Here is an 18,559-nt window from a genome sequence, read left to right on the forward strand (position 1 = left end):
CCAAAGTACCATATGCTACATAAATTTTGATCAATATTCAATATACTTTTTCTTGAATAATGTTACCATCCATTACATTACCAATGTTCAACATGCTATAGCTGACTGTGGAAGGAAAAGTCCTTTTATACTCAATGCCCTAACAGAAAGAAGAGTCCACATATTTGAGATTGACAGTGTGACCTACTTCTGTCTTTCATACTTCACGTCCAGGCCTGTCCTGATCATCTCTATCTGTACTAAAACTGCACAACACTGCAATCACAGAAGATTGTTATCATAAGTTCATTACCTCTTTCATTTCCTTCATCAACCATTCTCTTCCTCTCCTTTTTTTTCATTTTATTCTCTCAATATTCTTGTCTGGAACTCATCATCAGATCTTCATTTTTTTTCATGGCACAAAATAATGAACTCATCCATATACCACAACAAAATAGAAGAAACAGGCTTAGAGTCACTACCATTGGAACCAACCCAGAAGAACAAACCTCACAATCTTCACTTCTCCAACTAAACCAACCAGCATTACTTTCTTCTTCTCGTCAACCTACTATCATGCACACTTTCCCACAAATGCAAAACCCAAGAGATATTAACTACCAGTTCTTTAATGGCCAGGGTTTATCTTTGTCTCTATCTTTTCAACACCAGGATAACATGAATCTCCCATTGAACTTGGATGCACAAAAAGGCAATGGTAATTCAATCTTGGGAGGTTTTGTGAAGCAGAATGGCCAAATGAGAAGTTCTCTTCCACTTGGTCCTTTCACTGGCTATGCATCTGTGTTGAACAGTTCAAGGTTTTTGAAACCTGCACAGCAGATTTTAGATGATTTTGTTGGTGTGGATTATAGAGTTTTAGACTTTCCATTGGAGAGTTTTGGTGATGCTGGGGTTGGTGAGGATCCCATTTCATGCAGTGGCAGAATTCAGCATCGTTGGAAAAACTCAAGGCTCATTCTGATACTGGATGAGGTAATGCATGTTTCCTGTCACTATCTTACTTGAGACTTTTCTATATCAAAACACAAATGTTAACTTGATTATGTTAAGTTTTTCTCTTTTTCCTCCATGCGAAGGGTAACTTTCAATTCTAATTTTGTGATTAAATATAAAAGAGTAAGATGGTAAGCAGGTTTAAACTATTGCCATGAAACAAATAAATGGAGCTTAATCTTATGGGAATGACAGCGGCGGAACTTAAGTTTGATTTTCAGTGACCATACCGTAGAAATTTAAAAAAAAAAAAAAAAACAGAAAAAAGATGATGATTGTGATATATTCACTTCCTTTCAATTGAAATTGAGTGTAACTGATGATTTAATTGTTTCTGTCAAGGAATCAGTATCAGTACCCTCGGGGTAAGATATCTGATTTAATTTCGTAGAGATGGCAAAAAGATGTCTTGTCTTGTCATATTAAATCATGTTACTGTTCCTTTTTTGTTTTGTTTTGTTTTTGCATTTTCTCTTTGTATTGTTCCCTTTTAATCTTTTTTTCTTTTTCTCTTTGTATAATAGTTTTAAATTAAAAAACTACTGTAGTCTTCATCTCTGCTAGTGTGTGTTCTTCTGACTGCACTGACAGTGGGGCAAACCACTCTAAGCTGCATCTGAACCTGAAAGCTTTCTCTGTTAGTGAGGCTTGTTGAGCTTGTATGGGTGACATTGGGAGACACAAAAAAAAGGGTAATGCAGCTCCTTGTTTGGGATCCGATCATTTAGAGAGCATAATTCTTTAAAGAAAAAGTAAGAAACTTTAGTAGCGGTAGACCTATGGAGAACAAAGAAACAGCCTGAAACAGTGCTTGTTAAATTTTCAATTTCCTGCCATGCTTGAAATTTAAATTGCCTGCTTAAGATGAAATGTGGCAGCAAGGGGTTTCACATGTTTAAGTAGCTAGAAAGCTAATGCTTGCATCAAATGTTTAGAAGAATTATATTTTAGGATAATCTTCCCTATGGCAATGGTGGGAGGGAAACAAACTCTTCTCATGGACTGCCAGTCTCTAGACTATGGAGACAAAGGGATGTTGCCTGTAATATCTTATGGTACTCAACCCTGGAGTGACTGTCAGATTTAGTTATTAGTCTGATACGGGTAATTTTTTTTTTTAAGATTTTTTTATATGTTTAGAGGGTCGGACCTCTACATTATGTTATTTGAATGTGTCCAATATGAATATTTCAAATAAAATGATGAGTAGAGCAACATAAAAAATATTTACATCCTAGCAAACATGTTCCCTGTTGTCTACAGTTATGAACTGTACTTGATTCTTAAAGCTATTAAATTTTCCAACACAAATTTTAGGTAATAAGATTCAATTTGGTTTAAAAAGTTATTGGTAGTTGGGGAGATTAATCTGCTTTAACTTGTTCTTTCTTCATCCCATTAGGTGTATAGGAAATATAAGCTGTACTGCCAGCAAATTCAATCAGTTGTTGCATCATTCAAATGTGTTTCCGGACTTGGGAATGCAGCTCCTTATGTATGTTTTGCGTTTAAAGCCATTGCAAAGCATTTCAGCTGCTTGAAGAATGCCATTCTAGACCAAATTCGGTTCACAGAAAAGACTATTGATAATGTTCCAACATCTAATCAAGGGCTTAATAACCAAAATCCTATCCAGAACTTGACGTTTCTTCAACATCCTCTTTGGCGATCTCAAAGAGGACTTCCAGATCATGCAGTTGCTGTGCTCAAGACATGGCTGTTCGAACACTTCCTGCATCCGTGAGTGATTGTTTAGAAACTTTTCGATACCATGTTGTCCAAATTTTACTCTCCATTAATACTTTCTTTAAAAGCTGTTGAGAAACAAACTTTATGTTCATCGCAGTTATCCTACAGATTCGGAAAAGCTAATGTTAGCTCGACAAACAGGTCTCTCCAGGACTCAGGTGAACTTTGCCAACATCCTTTCCCTGAGAACCATTATTTTTTGCTCGTCGGGATTGGCTAATGCAGCAGCTTTTTTTACAGGTTTCCAATTGGTTTATAAATGCAAGAGTAAGACTGTGGAAGCCAATGGTGGAAGAGATACACATGCTTGAATTAAGGCAAGCTCGGACACTATCATCAGAAGCAACAACAAATCAAGATGCTAAACTGCCATCTGAGCTCCTCCTAGACAAATTGCCACATTTCACTGCAAACACAGAAGTTCAGAATATCCAAACTAAACGCCCAAGAAATAATATGTTGTACGCAGATAAGGAAACTGAACTGCAGAAGAGTGTATCTTACACTAACCAGCAGCCAAGCAATCACCACCAACTCCAAGTTGGTGGAACCAGCAATTTCTGTTTAGAATTGGGTCTCAACCAGAACAATGGAATTGACTTGACACAGTCATTGCCAATCAATTTATGTCACAATCTCAACTTTGAAACTGACGGTGATCAGCTGAGTTTGAAAGCTGGTTTTGATGGTGGAAGACAGCACCATGGAAAGAATTTTTAAAGGCAGCCATGAATGGAGGATTGGAGAAAATGTTCTGTAAGGCAAAGCACAAAGTTTGTTTTTGTATGTTAGTTCATTTCTTCTATCCTGCCTTGGAAACTTGGAACTTTTACAATATAATTGGAATTTGCTAATCTTTCTTCTGCTATTTTTTTTTAAGTTCTTCGTGAGATTGAATGTGCAATCCTATCTTGGTTCATAACCACCATAAAATTTCTAATCTTCCATGACCTCAATTTTCAATTTTACAGTGATAGAACTAAAATTATACTGATAAAATTTCTTTCTTTTTTCCCACATTTTTGTATTTTATTGTATGATAAAATGACTAGTAAGTTAGTGACCAATTAAGTTCTATTTCTTGAAAAAATTGTCGTAATTTAGAAAAATAGACTCACGTCATCACGTGAGCTTATTTTTAATAAAAAAATATATATCTTTTTTTTTTTACATTATTGACACGTTTAATTCATGAAATTATTTTTTGAAATAGAATATAGAATGAATAGCTATTTTATATATATATATATAAAAGAATAGTATTAAAATGTCTACTTAATTAAAAGTATGTAAGAAATTTAATAAGAATCAGCATAAATGAAAAAATAATTTTTATTAAACAATATTTTAATAAAACATATTTTTTATAAAAATAATATTTAAATAAAAATTTTCAACATTCATTTCTTTAATAAAACATTATTTTTATACAAAAATATTTAAATAAAAATTTCAACATTTAATATTTAAATAATCATCCCAATTTCAAAAAAAGAAAAAAGGGGGAAAATCCTATGAAATTTTTTTTTTTGATTGACATCTTTGTACCAAAAACAAAAACAACGAATCACATTGTTTAATTTTAGTCACGATTCATACTTAATTAAGAAAAAAAAAATAAAAAAACGAAATTTAAAAAAAAAAAAGAAAATTTGTCTAAAAAGGAAATAATTAAACCAATAAAATTATTAGAGATCATTTCACGGTTGCTGTTAAAAACTTTAAAATTGTTTCTAGAAAATAATAACAAAACCGATTAAAATTGGAAAATATATAAATAATTGAAAAAATCTAATAAGGTTAGTTAATATTCCATTTATCGTAATAAATCAATATTATTTTATATTATTCTTAAAGCGCTTGATTTGGTTTATGTCATAGTTCAAATGAACTATTGATAAAATTACATAAAATTAAAATAATAATAATAATAATAATAATAATAATAATATAAACTGCATTTTTCTTTTAAAAAACAATAATTTTATTTTTTATTTAAATCATCAAAATTTCCTTAATTTCTAATTGATATCTAATATATATATATATATATATATAATATAACAACATACATAAACAACTTTGTCACATGAATGCCTATGTGAATAATTCTCTTAAATGACACATAAGATAGTTTTTTAAAAGAATAAGATAAATTTTTTAATTATAAATTAGATAATTTAAATTTATTCAAATATCAAAATTATTCAAATTATAATTTAAAATCAAATCAATCTAGAGATATATTTTTTAAAATTAAAAATATGAAATATGAATTTTATTTTTTAATAAATAATTTTAGTTGTTTATCAAATAACCTTATTTAAAAAATTATTTAATTATCAAATATTTTCAAATATTTTTAAAAATTACAAATGTTAACTTTATCCAAAATTTTTAATAATCTTTTTTATCTTGATTTAAAAAATTATTTAAAAAAAATTTACATAAAATATTAAAAATTAAAGCAACTTTATCTAAGATTTTGAAATTTAAAAAAAATTTCATCTTAAATTTTTAAATAATAAAATCATAAAAATGATTATATCTATTTGAATTTTAATTATCAAATTTATATTCAAATAAATATAAAAAATTTAATATTATTTTTATCACTTATTATATCTATTTTAAGTTTTAAAAAATTAATTTAAAAATTATCTATTTAATTTTAATTACTACTAACGAATTTTTATACAAATTTAAGACTATAAATGTAATGTGTTATTTATTTTTTTCAAGATATATTCTATTATTATTGCAAATTATTTTTTTTTTATAACATTTTTTCAAAATATATTTTATTATTATTACAGTTTCATTATTATGAAAAAATATTTTTTTTTCAATTTATTTTTTGACATTTTTTTAATATTTTTTCATATTTTACATAATAATTTAGTCAAAATTACTAAAGTGAATATGTGTTAATATTTATTTTATTATTTAATTTATCATTTAATAATATATTTTTATTTTTTTAAGAAAGTTATAATTTATTTTTATTTGATATAATTTTACACATGTATAAATATTATTGTAAACAAAAAAATTCAAAAGAAAATTATAATTTTTTTCTTGCTATTTTCAAAAAATTTATTTTTTTAATGATAAATCAACATATATAAATTTTATATATGCTACAAGTTTTAAAGATTTTAATATAATTTTGAAAAGAAATTAATTTATATATGTATATATATTTATATTAAATAAGTAAAATTCTTTCGTGCATCACACAAGGTGTAATTTAATTAAATATAATGAACGACTATTATATTTAATAATATAATCAAATTTGAATAAATTTTTATTCATCCCGAATTTGATAAGATATCTTAATAATTGAATTTGATTTAATTTTTTATATTTAAATTTGATTCTAACATAATATTATATAAAATCGTAATAGATTTGATTTAATTTGAAATTAATAAATTATTTTTTATATAAAATATTATTTTTAAATATAAATATAAAATTAAATAAATAACAAAAAATATTAAATATATATAATTAAATAAATAATAAAAAAAAATTTATATATATCTTGGATAAGATCAAAATGAATTTATCTAAATTTTGATCTCAATTTTTTTTTTTTTATCTTAAACCTCAATCGATCGAATCTAAAATCTGACTTTTTTAAAAAAAAATTAATCTTATAATATCGATTTATATTGAAATCCGATAGACACGGATTGCATCGTCTATCCCAAGAACGAAGAAAAACATTGAATGTGGCCAATGCCAGCTCGTGAGAAACAAAAATCAACGAAGTTTCAAAAGGTCCACGTGGAAGCATCTGACTGAAGGAATTATTAATCTACTTTGTACTTTAACAGCTGTTAATCACAGGTCATCAGAAAATCCAACTCAAAAGAATATACGCCTCAGATATTCTACAGCTGTAAAACTCACCTACCACCGTTACCATCGTAACACATCATGAAATCGTAATCTCATGTTTATTCAGCCCAAACCATTACTAATACAATGTATGATTTAATTTCTCATGAAATCATACATTCATAATCTCCTTTAAAAATGTCTTTAGGACAGAAATTTAATTTTTTATTTTTGAGTATTTAATTCAATAATGTGTCCTTAGGTCAGAAACTTTATTTTTTATTTTCAAGTATTTAATTCAACAATGTTATCAGTACGTATTTTTTATTTAAAAATAAAAATTTTGATTAATAAATATTTATAAGTATATAAAAATAATTAAAATTTTATTTTAAGAATAATTTTTTATTTAAATGAAACCCTTAATTAAATAATAAACTATTTAATAACAAAGTATGTGAATAATGTAAATTTTAAGAACAAAAACTATATCAAACCTCTATGTTTTTTAATTCTTTGGTATTTTCTTAAATATTTTTTATTAATATTTTTTATAAAAAAAAAATAAAAAATAAAGAAAGTGATTGAAGAAAAGTTTGCCTTGACATAAAACTCAAACAGATCAACGGCTGCAGATAACAAAGGACGTCTGTTCGGACTTGGCCGAGTTAGGTGATGGTAAGAGATAACAGAGGGAAACGACATCGTACCACTTACCCTTCGAAAAAGCATAAAAAAGATTGAAATTTTGAAGCAAATAAACCAAGAAAAATTCTTAAGATTCTTATTCAAGCTTTGTATTTTTTTTTTCTTTTTTCTATAAAACCAAGGCCTTGTATTTTTTCTATTAAAGTTTCAATCTCTGAGTAAATTTTGCAACTTTTTTTGGGTTTCGTTTAGATATGCAAACAGAAGCAAGAGTTGGGGTGGTAAATCCAGGCCATGGGGGAGGAGGGGGAAATAGTGGGGTGGAGACAACAAGCTTGAAATTTAAGCAGCAACAGCAAGAGTTATTGCAAGCTCAAAAAACCCAGATCGGGACTGTCTCTCAGTTGCTTGCTGGTGGGGTTGCTGGTGCTTTAAGCAAGACTTGCACTGCCCCTCTTGCTCGTCTCACCATTCTCTTTCAGGTTTTGTTTTGTGTTTAATTTTTTTTTTTCAACTTTTTAAAGATATTTTTGGGTTTTTTTAGAGGGTTTTGGGTTAATGGTATTTAGGTTTGATGTTATATATTGAAAAAATTGTGGGTTTTGGGAAGGGTAGGTGCTAGGTGGTTTACTTTTTAAAAAATATATATTTTGAGGAATTTTGCATTAAAGATGATAATTTTCTGATATTAGTATATGTTTCGTGAATTGAGATGAATGTGTATAAGGGAGAAATAGCTCTGTTGACCCTTTAGTCTGCTTCTTTGTGATATGTTGGTTTTGTATTTATAAGTCATTGACGCAAATTATCTACACCCAAACTGGTCAATTAGAAAATATGAAATGGCTTGATTATGTTATAAGCTGCTGCTTTTTTTTTTTTTAATCTATGAAGTTCAAAATATCATGAGGTTGCTATGATTCTATGAATTATGGAAATGAATGCTACTGAGGATTGAGAACATTGTTTTCTCCTTTTGTGATATCGTTCGTTTTAGATTAGTTAGGGTAAAGTATGTAATGTGATGTGATATGGTGATGTCTATGCAACGAGCCTTCATAATTGGATCCCGGTAAAATGTTGTTGTCCATCCATTATCTGTTGAATCCTTGTTTTTGTTACAAAACTAATTTTGCTCAATCTGTATGGCACGTGCTTGATATTATGATAGTTTCTCATTTGTATTTTTCAACCTTTCATCGTTAATTATGGTTCCAGTGATTTGTTTATTAATCCTTCATGAGGTGGTAACCAATTTGATATTTTACCTTATTTGATTTACTTTGTTTTTGTCATCATATTTCACAGGTGCAAGGTATGCACTCTGATGCTGCAACATTAAGAAAAGCTAGTATATGGCGTGAAGCATCACGTATTGTTGGCGAAGAAGGTTTCAGAGCCTTCTGGAAAGGAAATCTGGTTACAATTGCACATCGTCTACCATATTCTTCTTTAAACTTCTATGCCTATGAGCAATATAAGAAGGTCGGTACAAAGATTCTAGACATGAACCTTCTACAATACCATTACATCTGTATTTCGGTGAATTTTGCTTTGGTTTGGTTAGGATTTGATCCTTTTTGACCTTCTTCTTTCTGGGAAATTTCATCCTTACATTTTTATCTTTATTTTTTTTTGTCAGTTACTGTATATGCTTCCAGTGGTGGAAAGTCGTGATGAAAATATTAGTGCCGACCTTTGCATACATTTTGTAGGTGGTGGCTTGGCAGGAATTACTGCTGCCTCTGCTACTTATCCACTGGATCTTGTCAGAACACGTCTTGCAGCCCAGGTTAGATCCATATGTCCTTCACAAAATATTTTCAGGAAAATCATTTGCTTCTTGTTATTAGTGTTGTATATTGCGTTTGATGTATGGAAAAGTACTCATTAGCATTGTTTTGGAAGGGTAGTGCTGCCTTTCTGCACTTTTATTGGATTTTTCTGTGCATTTAAATATGTTTTCCTTGCTTGGCCACAACTATTAGAAGACTTCCTTAAGTTGGTGAATATTGTTTCTCTTTTTTCTTTGTTTATGTTTCCTAATCAACTGAACTTTTGTCATTATGTGCTAAGTTTACATGAACTGAGATGCATGCATGTGCTCCCATTTGGGTTTGGACTGGTCTTAGTTGTGACATTGAGTAATTGCAACATCTAAATCTTAATTTGCCCTGCCGTTTACATAATTTTTGGTGCATTTATTTGGTTCTTAGGTTATGGGTACACTAATGAGTGGTTATGTTAAACCTCTGCTTTGCTTCTATATACAGACAAATGTTACATACTACAGAGGCATTTGGCATGCTTTACAAACTATTTTCAAAGAGGAGGGTGTTTTGGGCCTATACAAGGGACTTGGAGCGACACTTTTAGGTGTTGGACCCAGCATAGCTATTAGCTTTTCTGTATATGAGGGCTTGAGGTCTTTCTGGCAGTCACAAAGGTGATTACTCCTCTTGATTAACTTTGCCTTCTTGTGATCATTATTTCATAGATCAGCCTTTTCTAAGCCCAACTCCTATCTCTTTCTTAATAAAAAACTTTCTATCAGGCCCCATGACTCCACTGTCCTAGTCAGTCTATCTTGTGGCAGTCTTTCAGGGATTGCATCGTCAACAGGTGAGTGATCTTCAGACGATCTGTGTTGGAAAACTTAATTGCAATTTTCAGAAATCTTTTGTGTTCTATTTTCATTCTTTTTTTTTTCTTTTTTTATATATTTACCATGTAAAGGAGAACTTTATTTTGATCTTGCAATTGAAATAGAATATAATTGTGGGTATCTACTTTACTGCATTTTTTTTCCTGAATACCTTTCTTTTTGGTATATATTTTGTCTATTTTCAGTTGTCGTAACAGAGATATGGCTGTATCATGTTGCATAAATTGTCGCTTTTAATACTTCTGTAAACCATCAGTTAAATGATTGGTGTAAGTGTGCCCAAAGCTGTTTTGGTAGAAACGTTTCTGGTTGAAATACTTTTATTTACTTGATCTAACTATATCATTACATAACTATAGAGGTTAATCCATTTAGCTGTTTACTATGCTTTTGATGCAGAGAAGCAGGCTATGGTGCAGGCTCTGCATTAATTATCTAAACCAGATTGAACCCTAGAGCCAGAGACCCAAACCGGAGTTGTTTTTTGTCTGGCATTTGAGAACTTAGTAAGGAAGTCAACAAATTTACCATTTTCTGTGTCATTCTCTACCGTTATTTATTCTTATGTAGAAAATCATTCTTGGATTAGCATCACTATACAACATTTCTTCAACAACTTTTCTCCCCAAGGATTGCAGTTTGTTCCATAATGGAGTGGCACTACTCTCAGGTGAACTAATACTGCTTCCTCGAGATGTCAATGTGAGAGGTTTCCTCCTTGATGTGTGCTTCTCAATTAGGCTTCATTGCCATATCTTAGTGGATTGGAGTCCTTGAGACCTTGCTGGTGCAGTTGGCCAGGAACTCTCCATCAATTGGGTATCAAATGTGGAGTAAATACAATAATTTTATTTTCCTCCCATTCACTGAAGATAACTTAAGCCAGATGTTTTTTGCTAAAAAATAGTGTTTAAATGGGTGGAAAAGGTCCAATCAGTAATCTCTATAAATGGAAGCTAATTGGTGCTCCTATTGAATTTGGTAAGTCATGTAACTCATGCACCTTGCAATTGTGGACGAGATTATGCACCTGGACCTAGTTTCTGCCTCATTTTGCACTCTGGAGTTTATCTCTCGTCCCTTAGGGTTGCTTGGTAACCAGGTTTCTAGCTTTATACCATGGGTGACGTTGTTGGTCCTGTTTCAAGTCTTGGACCTTTCGCTAGCTATAAAAGGTCTATGAGGTGTCGAATGCAATACCTATTTGGCCCAGTCAAAACCTGCATTGTTGTTACCTAACTTGCCAATAATTGATCTTATTGTCTTTCTTAATAAGTTATGTACACCATAGCATAATTTCATCTTTTTTTTTTTCTGCTTGAATGTGATATTATTGGTTTCCTAAACATCTAAATGTTGTTTCTTTTAACCTGTAAAGATTTATTTAATCAATGACTTATTGAACTGCAAAGTTCAATCTTAGAGTACTGTAGCAGCTCAACCATAAATTGCTTTCTCCTGGACATGACGACTGACACCATACTAACTTTTCTCGAAGATTGCAGTATAGATTCAACATCATTACTTAATAAGCATTGGTGATGGGCTTTGAATTTGTTTTTCTTGGTTGGCAGGAAACTAACTGTTGAAGGCTTCTTTCAAAGTTAAACAAATTTGTGATAGCATGCAGTTTATTGATGGCTTGGATTGTTTACTTTAGCAGTTGAAACTACTTTTCTTAGCATTTATCACGAAAATTTGGATTCATCACAACCTTGACTATTTCCGTACAATTATTTGTTTAGTTGGTTCATATGTTATAGTACAGCTACTAATATCTTTCCTTTTTTGCTTGGTGGTATTTTCTTCGGTGAATTACCTTGTATTGCGTTGGATAAAGCAATGCCAACTTTTCATTTGTATTCTGTATAAATGCAGCAATATTTCCTTTGGATCTCATTAGAAGACGTAAACAGTTGGAAGGGGCTGGTGGACGACCACAAGTTTACACGACGGGGCTTTTTGGTACATTTAAGCACATATACCAGACTGAAGGCCTCCGTGGTTTATATAGAGGGATATTGCCTGAATATTACAAAGTGGTGCCAGGTGTCGGTATATGTTTCATGACATATGAAACATTGAAGATGCTTTTAGCAGATATTACCAGAAAATTATAGTTTGTCATCGTATCTCTTGATGTTTGATCTGCGACTGACATGATGGACTGGTTAAATTGGTTATATGATAGCACTCCACAGCACATTTAACTTTCATAGCTCTTCTTGCAGTGGCAAATTTTGTGATGCTGCTGTGAGAAGTATACTTGTCCATGTTAAGTAGATGGAACTGTGACATACATTTCAGAAGTACCCAATGATGCTGTCTGCATCTTTAAGGATGCAATACCAATGGTGATCATCTTTGAATACCCTTTTCCCAGGTTCAAGGTTTTACCAAATTGCGTAAATGACTGGCATGTATCAATGCATTTATAACTTCAAATTTTAGTAATAATTTATCTTCTCTTACAGGAGAAATCTTTCGTAATTTTATCAGCAATGGTTTTTGAAACTTTAGTTGCTGCTCTGTTCTCCGTACCAAGGATATGGTTTGCAAAGCTGGCTTCCCTGATGTCAAAGACTCTTCAGGGAGACATCTGAGCATGCCATCCTTTTTAATTTTTCTTTTCTTTTAGTCATTTATTATTCACAAATTGTAGTTAAGCAGCATTCAATCTCATTGGTATTAACAAACCAATATTGCTTCAGTAAATGTGATATTCTTTTCCATGTTTTCTGGCAAGTCCAAATCTTTTGTTTCTAAGGACACGTTGATTCCTTTGTTGGAATTGGGAATCAAACAAAACAACCAGAAGTTCTGATAGCCTACATTATTTTGCTCGAGGAATTATGAACAAACTAAGCATGCGACTTTAATATAGCTTGGCCTTTTTGTCCCCTCACTGACTGGTATATGGACGGTTATGTTTTGTTCCAGGAAAGTTCACAACCATTCTGTTATTGAGCATGAAAATAACAGCAAGGACCAGGGGAAAACAAAAAAAAAAAAAAACTTCTTATCGGACAATAATAAAACAAGTTATTTTGCACTTGAAACATCTTCTTAACATGTATTGACATAGCACCCAATGAAAATTTTGGGGAGAAGCTATTTCAATCTTCTGTCATAACCTCAATACTTTTGAAAACTGATTTTTTTTAATCAGGGAACAATTTTGAGGAAGAAGGGGGCAACAGAGGGTTTTACAATGGGAAATTCCCTGTTTGTTTAATATGGTCTAAGGTACGACGCAAACCATATTTATTGACAGCTTCATTGGCAGCTCTAAACCCTCCCCCATAGGCAGGGGAAGCATCATGGGCAATTTGGTTCTTGAAAAACTCACCAAGCTTATTTTCAACATTAGACTTTAATCCTTTCTTTGAAGATGAGGAAGATGAAGAAGCTGCTGATGTAGATGCCCTATTGCTTGCTCCAGGCAGTACTTCAGATTCAAGCCACATGTATGATAGCACTTGACAGATACCTTCCTCTACCTCGGGATTTAGATTTCGATACCCTTCATTATTCATGGCGAAAATAAAATAAAAATATCAGTATACAGAAACTTCATCGAAGAATGTGGATTGATAGCGCTTTCCTACCTTTGAGACGTAACCAACCATGCATTAACTCGTGGGCGAGGATTGCTCCAGTTAGTAGTCTGCACTCCATTGAAGATACCAAATAAAGTCAGAATTATAGTTTGAACTTTTACAAGAGATAAATAGGTCTTAAAATTCAGTTCAGCAAGCAATAGACTCAGTCAATTCTTTTTTTTCTTTTTTTTTCAATTACAGTCAGATGTATCTCAGATGTATGTTCAGGTTTTGCCTAGACTTAATCCCTTTTCCGACCAATCTTAAGAGTGCACTCAAGATGTATATAGTTCCTTTGTCAACGAGAAGATTAACTAAAAGTTGTAGGGGATAGGTTAGAACCTATATAACTAGAAATTGATTGATGATACTCAACAATGTTTCAGACCAGTAAAGATTGAACCTTTGGAGTAATTTCATATTTCTGTTAAATAAGCTTGATACATTCCACAAAATAGGATTGTCAATTTCTGATCTTTGTGATTTGCATGCCTCTTGTTGACATGTATGACTCCATTGTCCTTACTCTGAGCTATGTTGCCTAGACAAATGTATATTTTCTAATATTCATTATACTCATACTCAGGTTGAGGGTTGGATAAGGTTGTATATTCTACTATTCATCACACTCCGACTCAGGGTGAGGGTTAGATAAGGGTAGGTGTCCGAGACAGGTATGTTAAATCTTTTTTGAGTTTTTCTTGTACTTCTATATCTATGTCCGTTGAATATGTGTCAGACAAGAGTACTTCAAGAAAATCTGACTTGAAAAGTGAGAAGTGATGGATAAACATTGGTCACTCCTACATGTCTCATACCATGCTCAAATCAGGTAGCCAGATACTAGCATGTCTGCTCTCTACACTTGTGGAAAGCCATAGAAAAACAGTGAAGAAGTCGTAATAGCATAGGGAGCCCGTCTTTCCAAATTATAATGCACTTGATTGCTTAATTTCAGTTCTAATGCAGGAAATATGATAATGACAAAATGCAAGATAAAAGAGTCCATTGGATTTTGCCTTGGAAGACCATAAAGAACTAGAATGGCTGTAACTTCACATTTCCTGGTCAGCTTTTGATGTTGAGTTTTCATTCCAATAAGTTGGCGGCCTCCAATGCGCGGTCTCTTTAGTATCTGTAATGGATAAATTGAAGAAAATGCTTAGTGAATTGTCGTACTATAGTTAGATTTACCTTAACCAACACAGCAAAATCATGGAATTAGTTTGGTTGACATACACTGGTGACTGTCTGCTCTTCAGAGAGACACAAACCCCTTGTCTCAGGCATGTGATGATATCCCTGGAAAGAACCAAACTGAATCAAACCCCATTCCCCAAAACAAATGTGTTAAAACATTGAGCAAGAGTTCATGTGTTACATTTTTCTCTCCAACAATAGCTTCATTGAGTGCTTGTCTTTCAACAAGGAGCATTGGAATTTCCTGGTCTAGTTTCATGTTCATTCCTTCATAATAATCTCTGATGGCATGGTAAAGAGGTTGGCAATCACCAGTATCCATGATTGAAGACTCCATGCACTCTAAGCACAAACTCCGTCCATCTTCCAACGAATAGTATCGTACATTCCAAGACTTCAGGAGGAAAATTTTGATGAAAAATGGGGTGAAGGAGGAAAACAACAATAACCAACAGCAACAATTGTTAGCAGAAATTGAAGTTCAACACACATTTTAGTTTAAACTTTTATGAAGTCAAGAAGATACTGCAATCTAATCAAACAATTCCTAGCAATGACTTTAGGTCCGTACCTCCAAACGTTCGCAACTACAGCAGCGAGCTGTGTTATCATGTTCATGTGATGGACAATACTTTTGGGACCAAAATGGATGGCACCTGTACTCTATTAAACCAGCTCCGTTTGTCGGAATCTGAAATTCAATGTCAGAAAATAAGAATGTAATTCATAATAATTATAATTCAAATGATATAATTTAAAACATCCTTACAAATTGGAGACAAACATCACATTTGGGATGTGTCAATTCTTTGAAGCAATTTTTGTGATATGGATTACTCCCTGACGAAGAAAACTTGGATGGCAACGAAAAACAAGTTTAGAGCTGCATACTTAATTTCTCCTGTAATTTTGACAATTTGAAGCTCAACATGATTCAATAAAGCTAGTCTCTTTGGACCAAAGATGAATAAACTACCTCATGCTCGGTGATCGGATAACCACAAGAATGGCAGCGGAAGCAATTAGGATGAAAATATTTTCCCATGCATCCTAAATAATTGCCATATCCAAATTCTCGATGGCATCCAGCACATACTCTGCAAGCCATAGGCATAAACATACTTGTTCAAAGATGGTTTTAATTAAACATAATCTCACATTGTTTTTTATAACTATGATTAAAAGCTTTTTACCTATATACATCAGGATGATATGCTAATGTGCCATAAGGAGGATATGCAGATGAATTCATGCTACCATCATAAGCTCCCTTTGGTAAATCTCCACCATAATTATCATCCGTCCGCCATTGATTATAACCTGAAAACCATTAACACCGAATTCGTTACACGTAGATAGCTAGATTAAGAGAGACTAAAGATTGATGTGAGGGTCATGGAGGATCAACCCTTGGACATTGTAAACTAACTTACCACTTGGTTTTTCCATATCCTCAGCTAGAGAAAGTGCAATTGCTTGATCCAATTCCTCTTGTTCCTTCTTTGTTCTAGGACGATCATCCTAATGACATAAACCAAATTAGCTGTCAAAAATGTTACATGATTCTCCAAAATTTTCTCTCCTCCTTTGTTACGTTTTTGTTAAAATTTGATTACTAGGATAAAGTTACCGGTATCCTAGGCGGAGCACGAACAACCATGTTTTCTTCCCCCAGAAAATGTGGATTATAGCCACTACTGCCACCGCCACCGCCTCCGCTACCTCCTCGACGACTACTGGAACTGGTCTTGAAAAGCTTCCCCAGCCATTTCAACAGCCTGGATTTTCTCTCTGTGGATGAAGAAACAAAGTCCCCTGCTTTTCCATAAAAACTTCAATATATGCAAAAAAAAAAGAAAAGAAAAGATATCCTGAAAAAATAAACGAAACAAACCTGCACTCGAACACTATCACAAAACATTTTATCTAACGCATTTGAATTGACATAGATGAGAACAGAAGAAAACGAAACTCCAAGAAATTGTTGAGCGGGACCTATTGATTACTGGCATACCATAATCATGATTATTTACCTGTTATTTACAGCCCTCCACCACTGTTATTTACGGTGCTAGAGGTGTGAGTAGTGATATATCACGTCTATAAATAGCGAAAAATTACCAAGATAACGGATATTAAAACAGTTATTTGTGATTTTTTTTAATATATCTATAAATTTTATACATATTGATTCTAAATTATAATTAAAATATTAAAAAAATTATTTTTACTAAGATTAAAATGTCATAAATTATTTTAAATATAGTAAATAAATATTATTATATCATTTTTTCATTATAAAAATTTAAAAAAATTTCACAATTATCATGAGCTGACAACTTCTATCTTATTCATTATATCTACAATCGCAATAATAGTAACGTTATTAAAAATACGGCCACGATAGCATTTTAAATCCCTGACTATAATTAAAAAAAAATTATTAGACATTTTAATCAAAACAAAGAAAAACAGAACAAAACGAAACTCGAAAAATGATCGAGAGCAACAAACAGAACAAATGAAAGGTGATTCAAATACTATATGAAACAACTCTGATCGAAGCAAAACAGAGAAAGGAACTCAAAAAAAATAAAAATGAAGGGTAACCCTGTAACGGGAAAACTACAGGAAAAATTGTAGCATAAAACACATTAGGAATGAAACAGAGAAAAACAGAGCGACGAAGAAAGACGAAGAGCATACCATAGATGCAAGGATGACAGAGATGGTTGACATTTGAGGGAGGAGGAGGAGCCATGGAAGTAGAAGAGAGGAATTTATTTATCAACAATCGCCAGAATTTATCGATTAAAATGACCCGAAACGAAGAAGAAAGAAATGGGAGAGGGAAGAAAGAACCATTGTTAAAAGAAGGGACAGAGAAAGAAGAATCTGAAGGAGAGAAAGTAAGCAAAGAAGAGGAGAGATTCTTGGCTTGAGAAAGTGGAAGGAATATTTGAGTAAAAGAAACCGAAAAAAAGGAAAACAAGATTTAAAATTTAATAAAATTAAAAAAGCAAATTTGAACTTTGTGGACGGTTTAGAATTTCTATGAGAAAAGCTTTTTTGTATCTGAGCTGGAGAAGGAATTTCGATTTCATAGCTTTTCTTTGATCGGTTGCTTTCAGGCTTGAGAATGTTAGATTTGGAATGTTAGGAACAATGACAGCTAAATGAAACACAAACGGTGCTCCGCGACGAGTGCAGTTGGAACCTAACTCTAGGCTTTGTTGCTTGCAGGTTCACTTTGGTCTTAACATTTTCTTGTTCTCCTTTGATATTCTCCAAACCCTCTTGTGGAAGATAGAACAATTACTTATTTGAAGAAATTCAGCAATTAATTTTTTTCGAATTAAATTTGTTGATGGTGTTTTTGGATGTTTTAACTGGAAGGAAGAGAGTGAGGTGGAAGGATAAGACAGCAATGACCTGCAGTTAAAAAACATGGTTAGAAGGTGCTGAAGTTATTACTCCGAGCGCTTTTCGACACTCAAGTTAGTACTGAGGTAGGATTAGGAAGTAAAAAAGAGGATAAGGATGGCGAAGTGTGTGTGAGAAGCTTAAATGAAGAGAAAACTCAAGGAATGATGGGTCAAGTGTTACATTGAGTATCTGATTTTTCACCAACTTCTTGCTTGAAATCAAGAGTTACGGCCTGATTGAGACAATTGACAAGTGATAGTTTATAGGATGTTTACGTTGAGCTCAAGAAGCATCTAGGTAAGTAGATGAAAATTGTATTTAATGATGCAGATAGTCTCTAGCGGCATTTAATGATCTCATGCAAATTGGGCGTTAATGAGTCAGTTCTGAAATGATTGTTTTAACAGGTCATTGGTAGGAT

General features: G+C 32.2%; 3 protein-coding genes across 12 annotated transcripts; 2 read left to right on the forward strand and 1 right to left on the reverse strand.

Moving 5' to 3' along the window:
- Positions 1–9: 9 nt before the first annotated feature.
- Positions 10–3,774, forward strand: LOC111309768 (BEL1-like homeodomain protein 9). Its single transcript, XM_022908774.2, has 4 exons — positions 10–978; positions 2,402–2,739; positions 2,846–2,906; positions 2,989–3,774. Exons 1-4 carry the CDS (start codon positions 397–399, stop codon positions 3,466–3,468), a joined length of 1,461 nt encoding a protein of 486 aa, XP_022764509.2. The 5' UTR covers positions 10–396; the 3' UTR covers positions 3,469–3,774.
- Positions 3,775–7,348: 3,574 nt separating this feature from the next.
- On the forward strand, positions 7,349–12,299 carry LOC111310168 (uncharacterized). 9 transcript variants are annotated; one of them, XR_016330259.1, is made up of 8 exons: positions 7,349–7,727; positions 8,554–8,730; positions 8,888–9,037; positions 9,519–9,691; positions 9,800–9,867; positions 10,310–10,416; positions 10,581–10,891; positions 11,789–12,299. XR_016330259.1 is itself a non-coding variant. In XM_089748281.1 (6 exons), exons 1-6 carry the CDS (start codon positions 7,500–7,502, stop codon positions 10,339–10,341), a joined length of 828 nt encoding a protein of 275 aa, XP_089604407.1. In that variant the 5' UTR covers positions 7,349–7,499; the 3' UTR covers positions 10,342–12,299. The 9 variants fall into 9 exon arrangements, 2 of the variants coding, with proteins under 2 accessions (XP_089604407.1, XP_022765081.1); XR_016330255.1 differs by having other exon boundaries at positions 10,500–12,299; XR_016330256.1 differs by having other exon boundaries at positions 10,541–12,299.
- Positions 12,300–12,777: 478 nt separating this feature from the next.
- Positions 12,778–18,147, reverse strand: DAR2 (DA1-related protein 2). Of its 2 annotated transcripts, none has more exons than XM_022909345.2 (12): positions 17,419–18,147; positions 16,343–16,527; positions 16,146–16,233; positions 15,906–16,032; positions 15,689–15,809; positions 15,482–15,565; positions 15,284–15,403; positions 14,894–15,106; positions 14,752–14,814; positions 14,532–14,647; positions 13,519–13,577; positions 12,778–13,433 (listed from the first exon to the last, which is right to left on the reverse strand). In XM_022909345.2, the coding sequence occupies exons 1-12, from the start codon at positions 17,471–17,473 to the stop codon at positions 13,117–13,119; spliced, it is 1,548 nt and encodes a 515-aa protein (XP_022765080.2). In that variant the 5' UTR covers positions 17,474–18,147; the 3' UTR covers positions 12,778–13,116. The 2 variants fall into 2 exon arrangements, with proteins under 2 accessions (XP_022765080.2, XP_089604406.1); XM_089748280.1 differs by having other exon boundaries at positions 16,343–16,503; positions 17,419–17,668.
- Between the last annotated feature and the right edge of the window lie 412 nt (positions 18,148–18,559).

This window comes from Durio zibethinus, chromosome 19 (assembly GCF_047325235.1).
Source record: "Durio zibethinus cultivar Kanyao isolate XHJ-2024 chromosome 19, ASM4732523v1, whole genome shotgun sequence".
In the NCBI taxonomy this organism is placed as follows: Eukaryota; Viridiplantae; Streptophyta; class Magnoliopsida; order Malvales; family Malvaceae; genus Durio; species Durio zibethinus.

What these genes read in the sequence shown, in the direction of transcription:
- LOC111309768 (XM_022908774.2), top strand. Translation starts at nt 397, where the DNA reads ATGGCACAAAATAATGAACTCATCCATATACCACAACAAAATAGAAGA. An exon ending in TTCGAACACTTCCTGCATCC is followed by an intron (nt 2,740 to 2,845) that starts GTGAGTGATTGT and finishes TGTTCATCGCAG; the next exon opens with TTATCCTACAGATTCGGAAA. An exon ending in CAGGTCTCTCCAGGACTCAG is followed by an intron (nt 2,907 to 2,988) that starts GTGAACTTTGCC and finishes CTTTTTTTACAG; the next exon opens with GTTTCCAATTGGTTTATAAA.
- LOC111310168 (XM_022909346.2), top strand. Translation starts at nt 7,500, where the DNA reads ATGCAAACAGAAGCAAGAGTTGGGGTGGTAAATCCAGGCCATGGGGGA. An exon ending in GAACACGTCTTGCAGCCCAG is followed by an intron (nt 9,038 to 9,518) that starts GTTAGATCCATA and finishes TTCTATATACAG; the next exon opens with ACAAATGTTACATACTACAG. An exon ending in AGGGATTGCATCGTCAACAG is followed by an intron (nt 9,868 to 11,788) that starts GTGAGTGATCTT and finishes GTATAAATGCAG; the next exon opens with CAATATTTCCTTTGGATCTC.
- DAR2 (XM_022909345.2), bottom strand. Translation starts at nt 17,473, where the DNA reads ATGGCTCCTCCTCCTCCCTCAAATGTCAACCATCTCTGTCATCCTTGC. An exon ending in ATCCGATCACCGAGCATGAG is followed by an intron (nt 15,566 to 15,688) that starts GTAGTTTATTCA and finishes TTGCCATCCAAG; the next exon opens with TTTTCTTCGTCAGGGAGTAA. An exon ending in TGGTTGGTTACGTCTCAAAG is followed by an intron (nt 13,434 to 13,518) that starts GTAGGAAAGCGC and finishes TGAATAATGAAG; the next exon opens with GGTATCGAAATCTAAATCCC.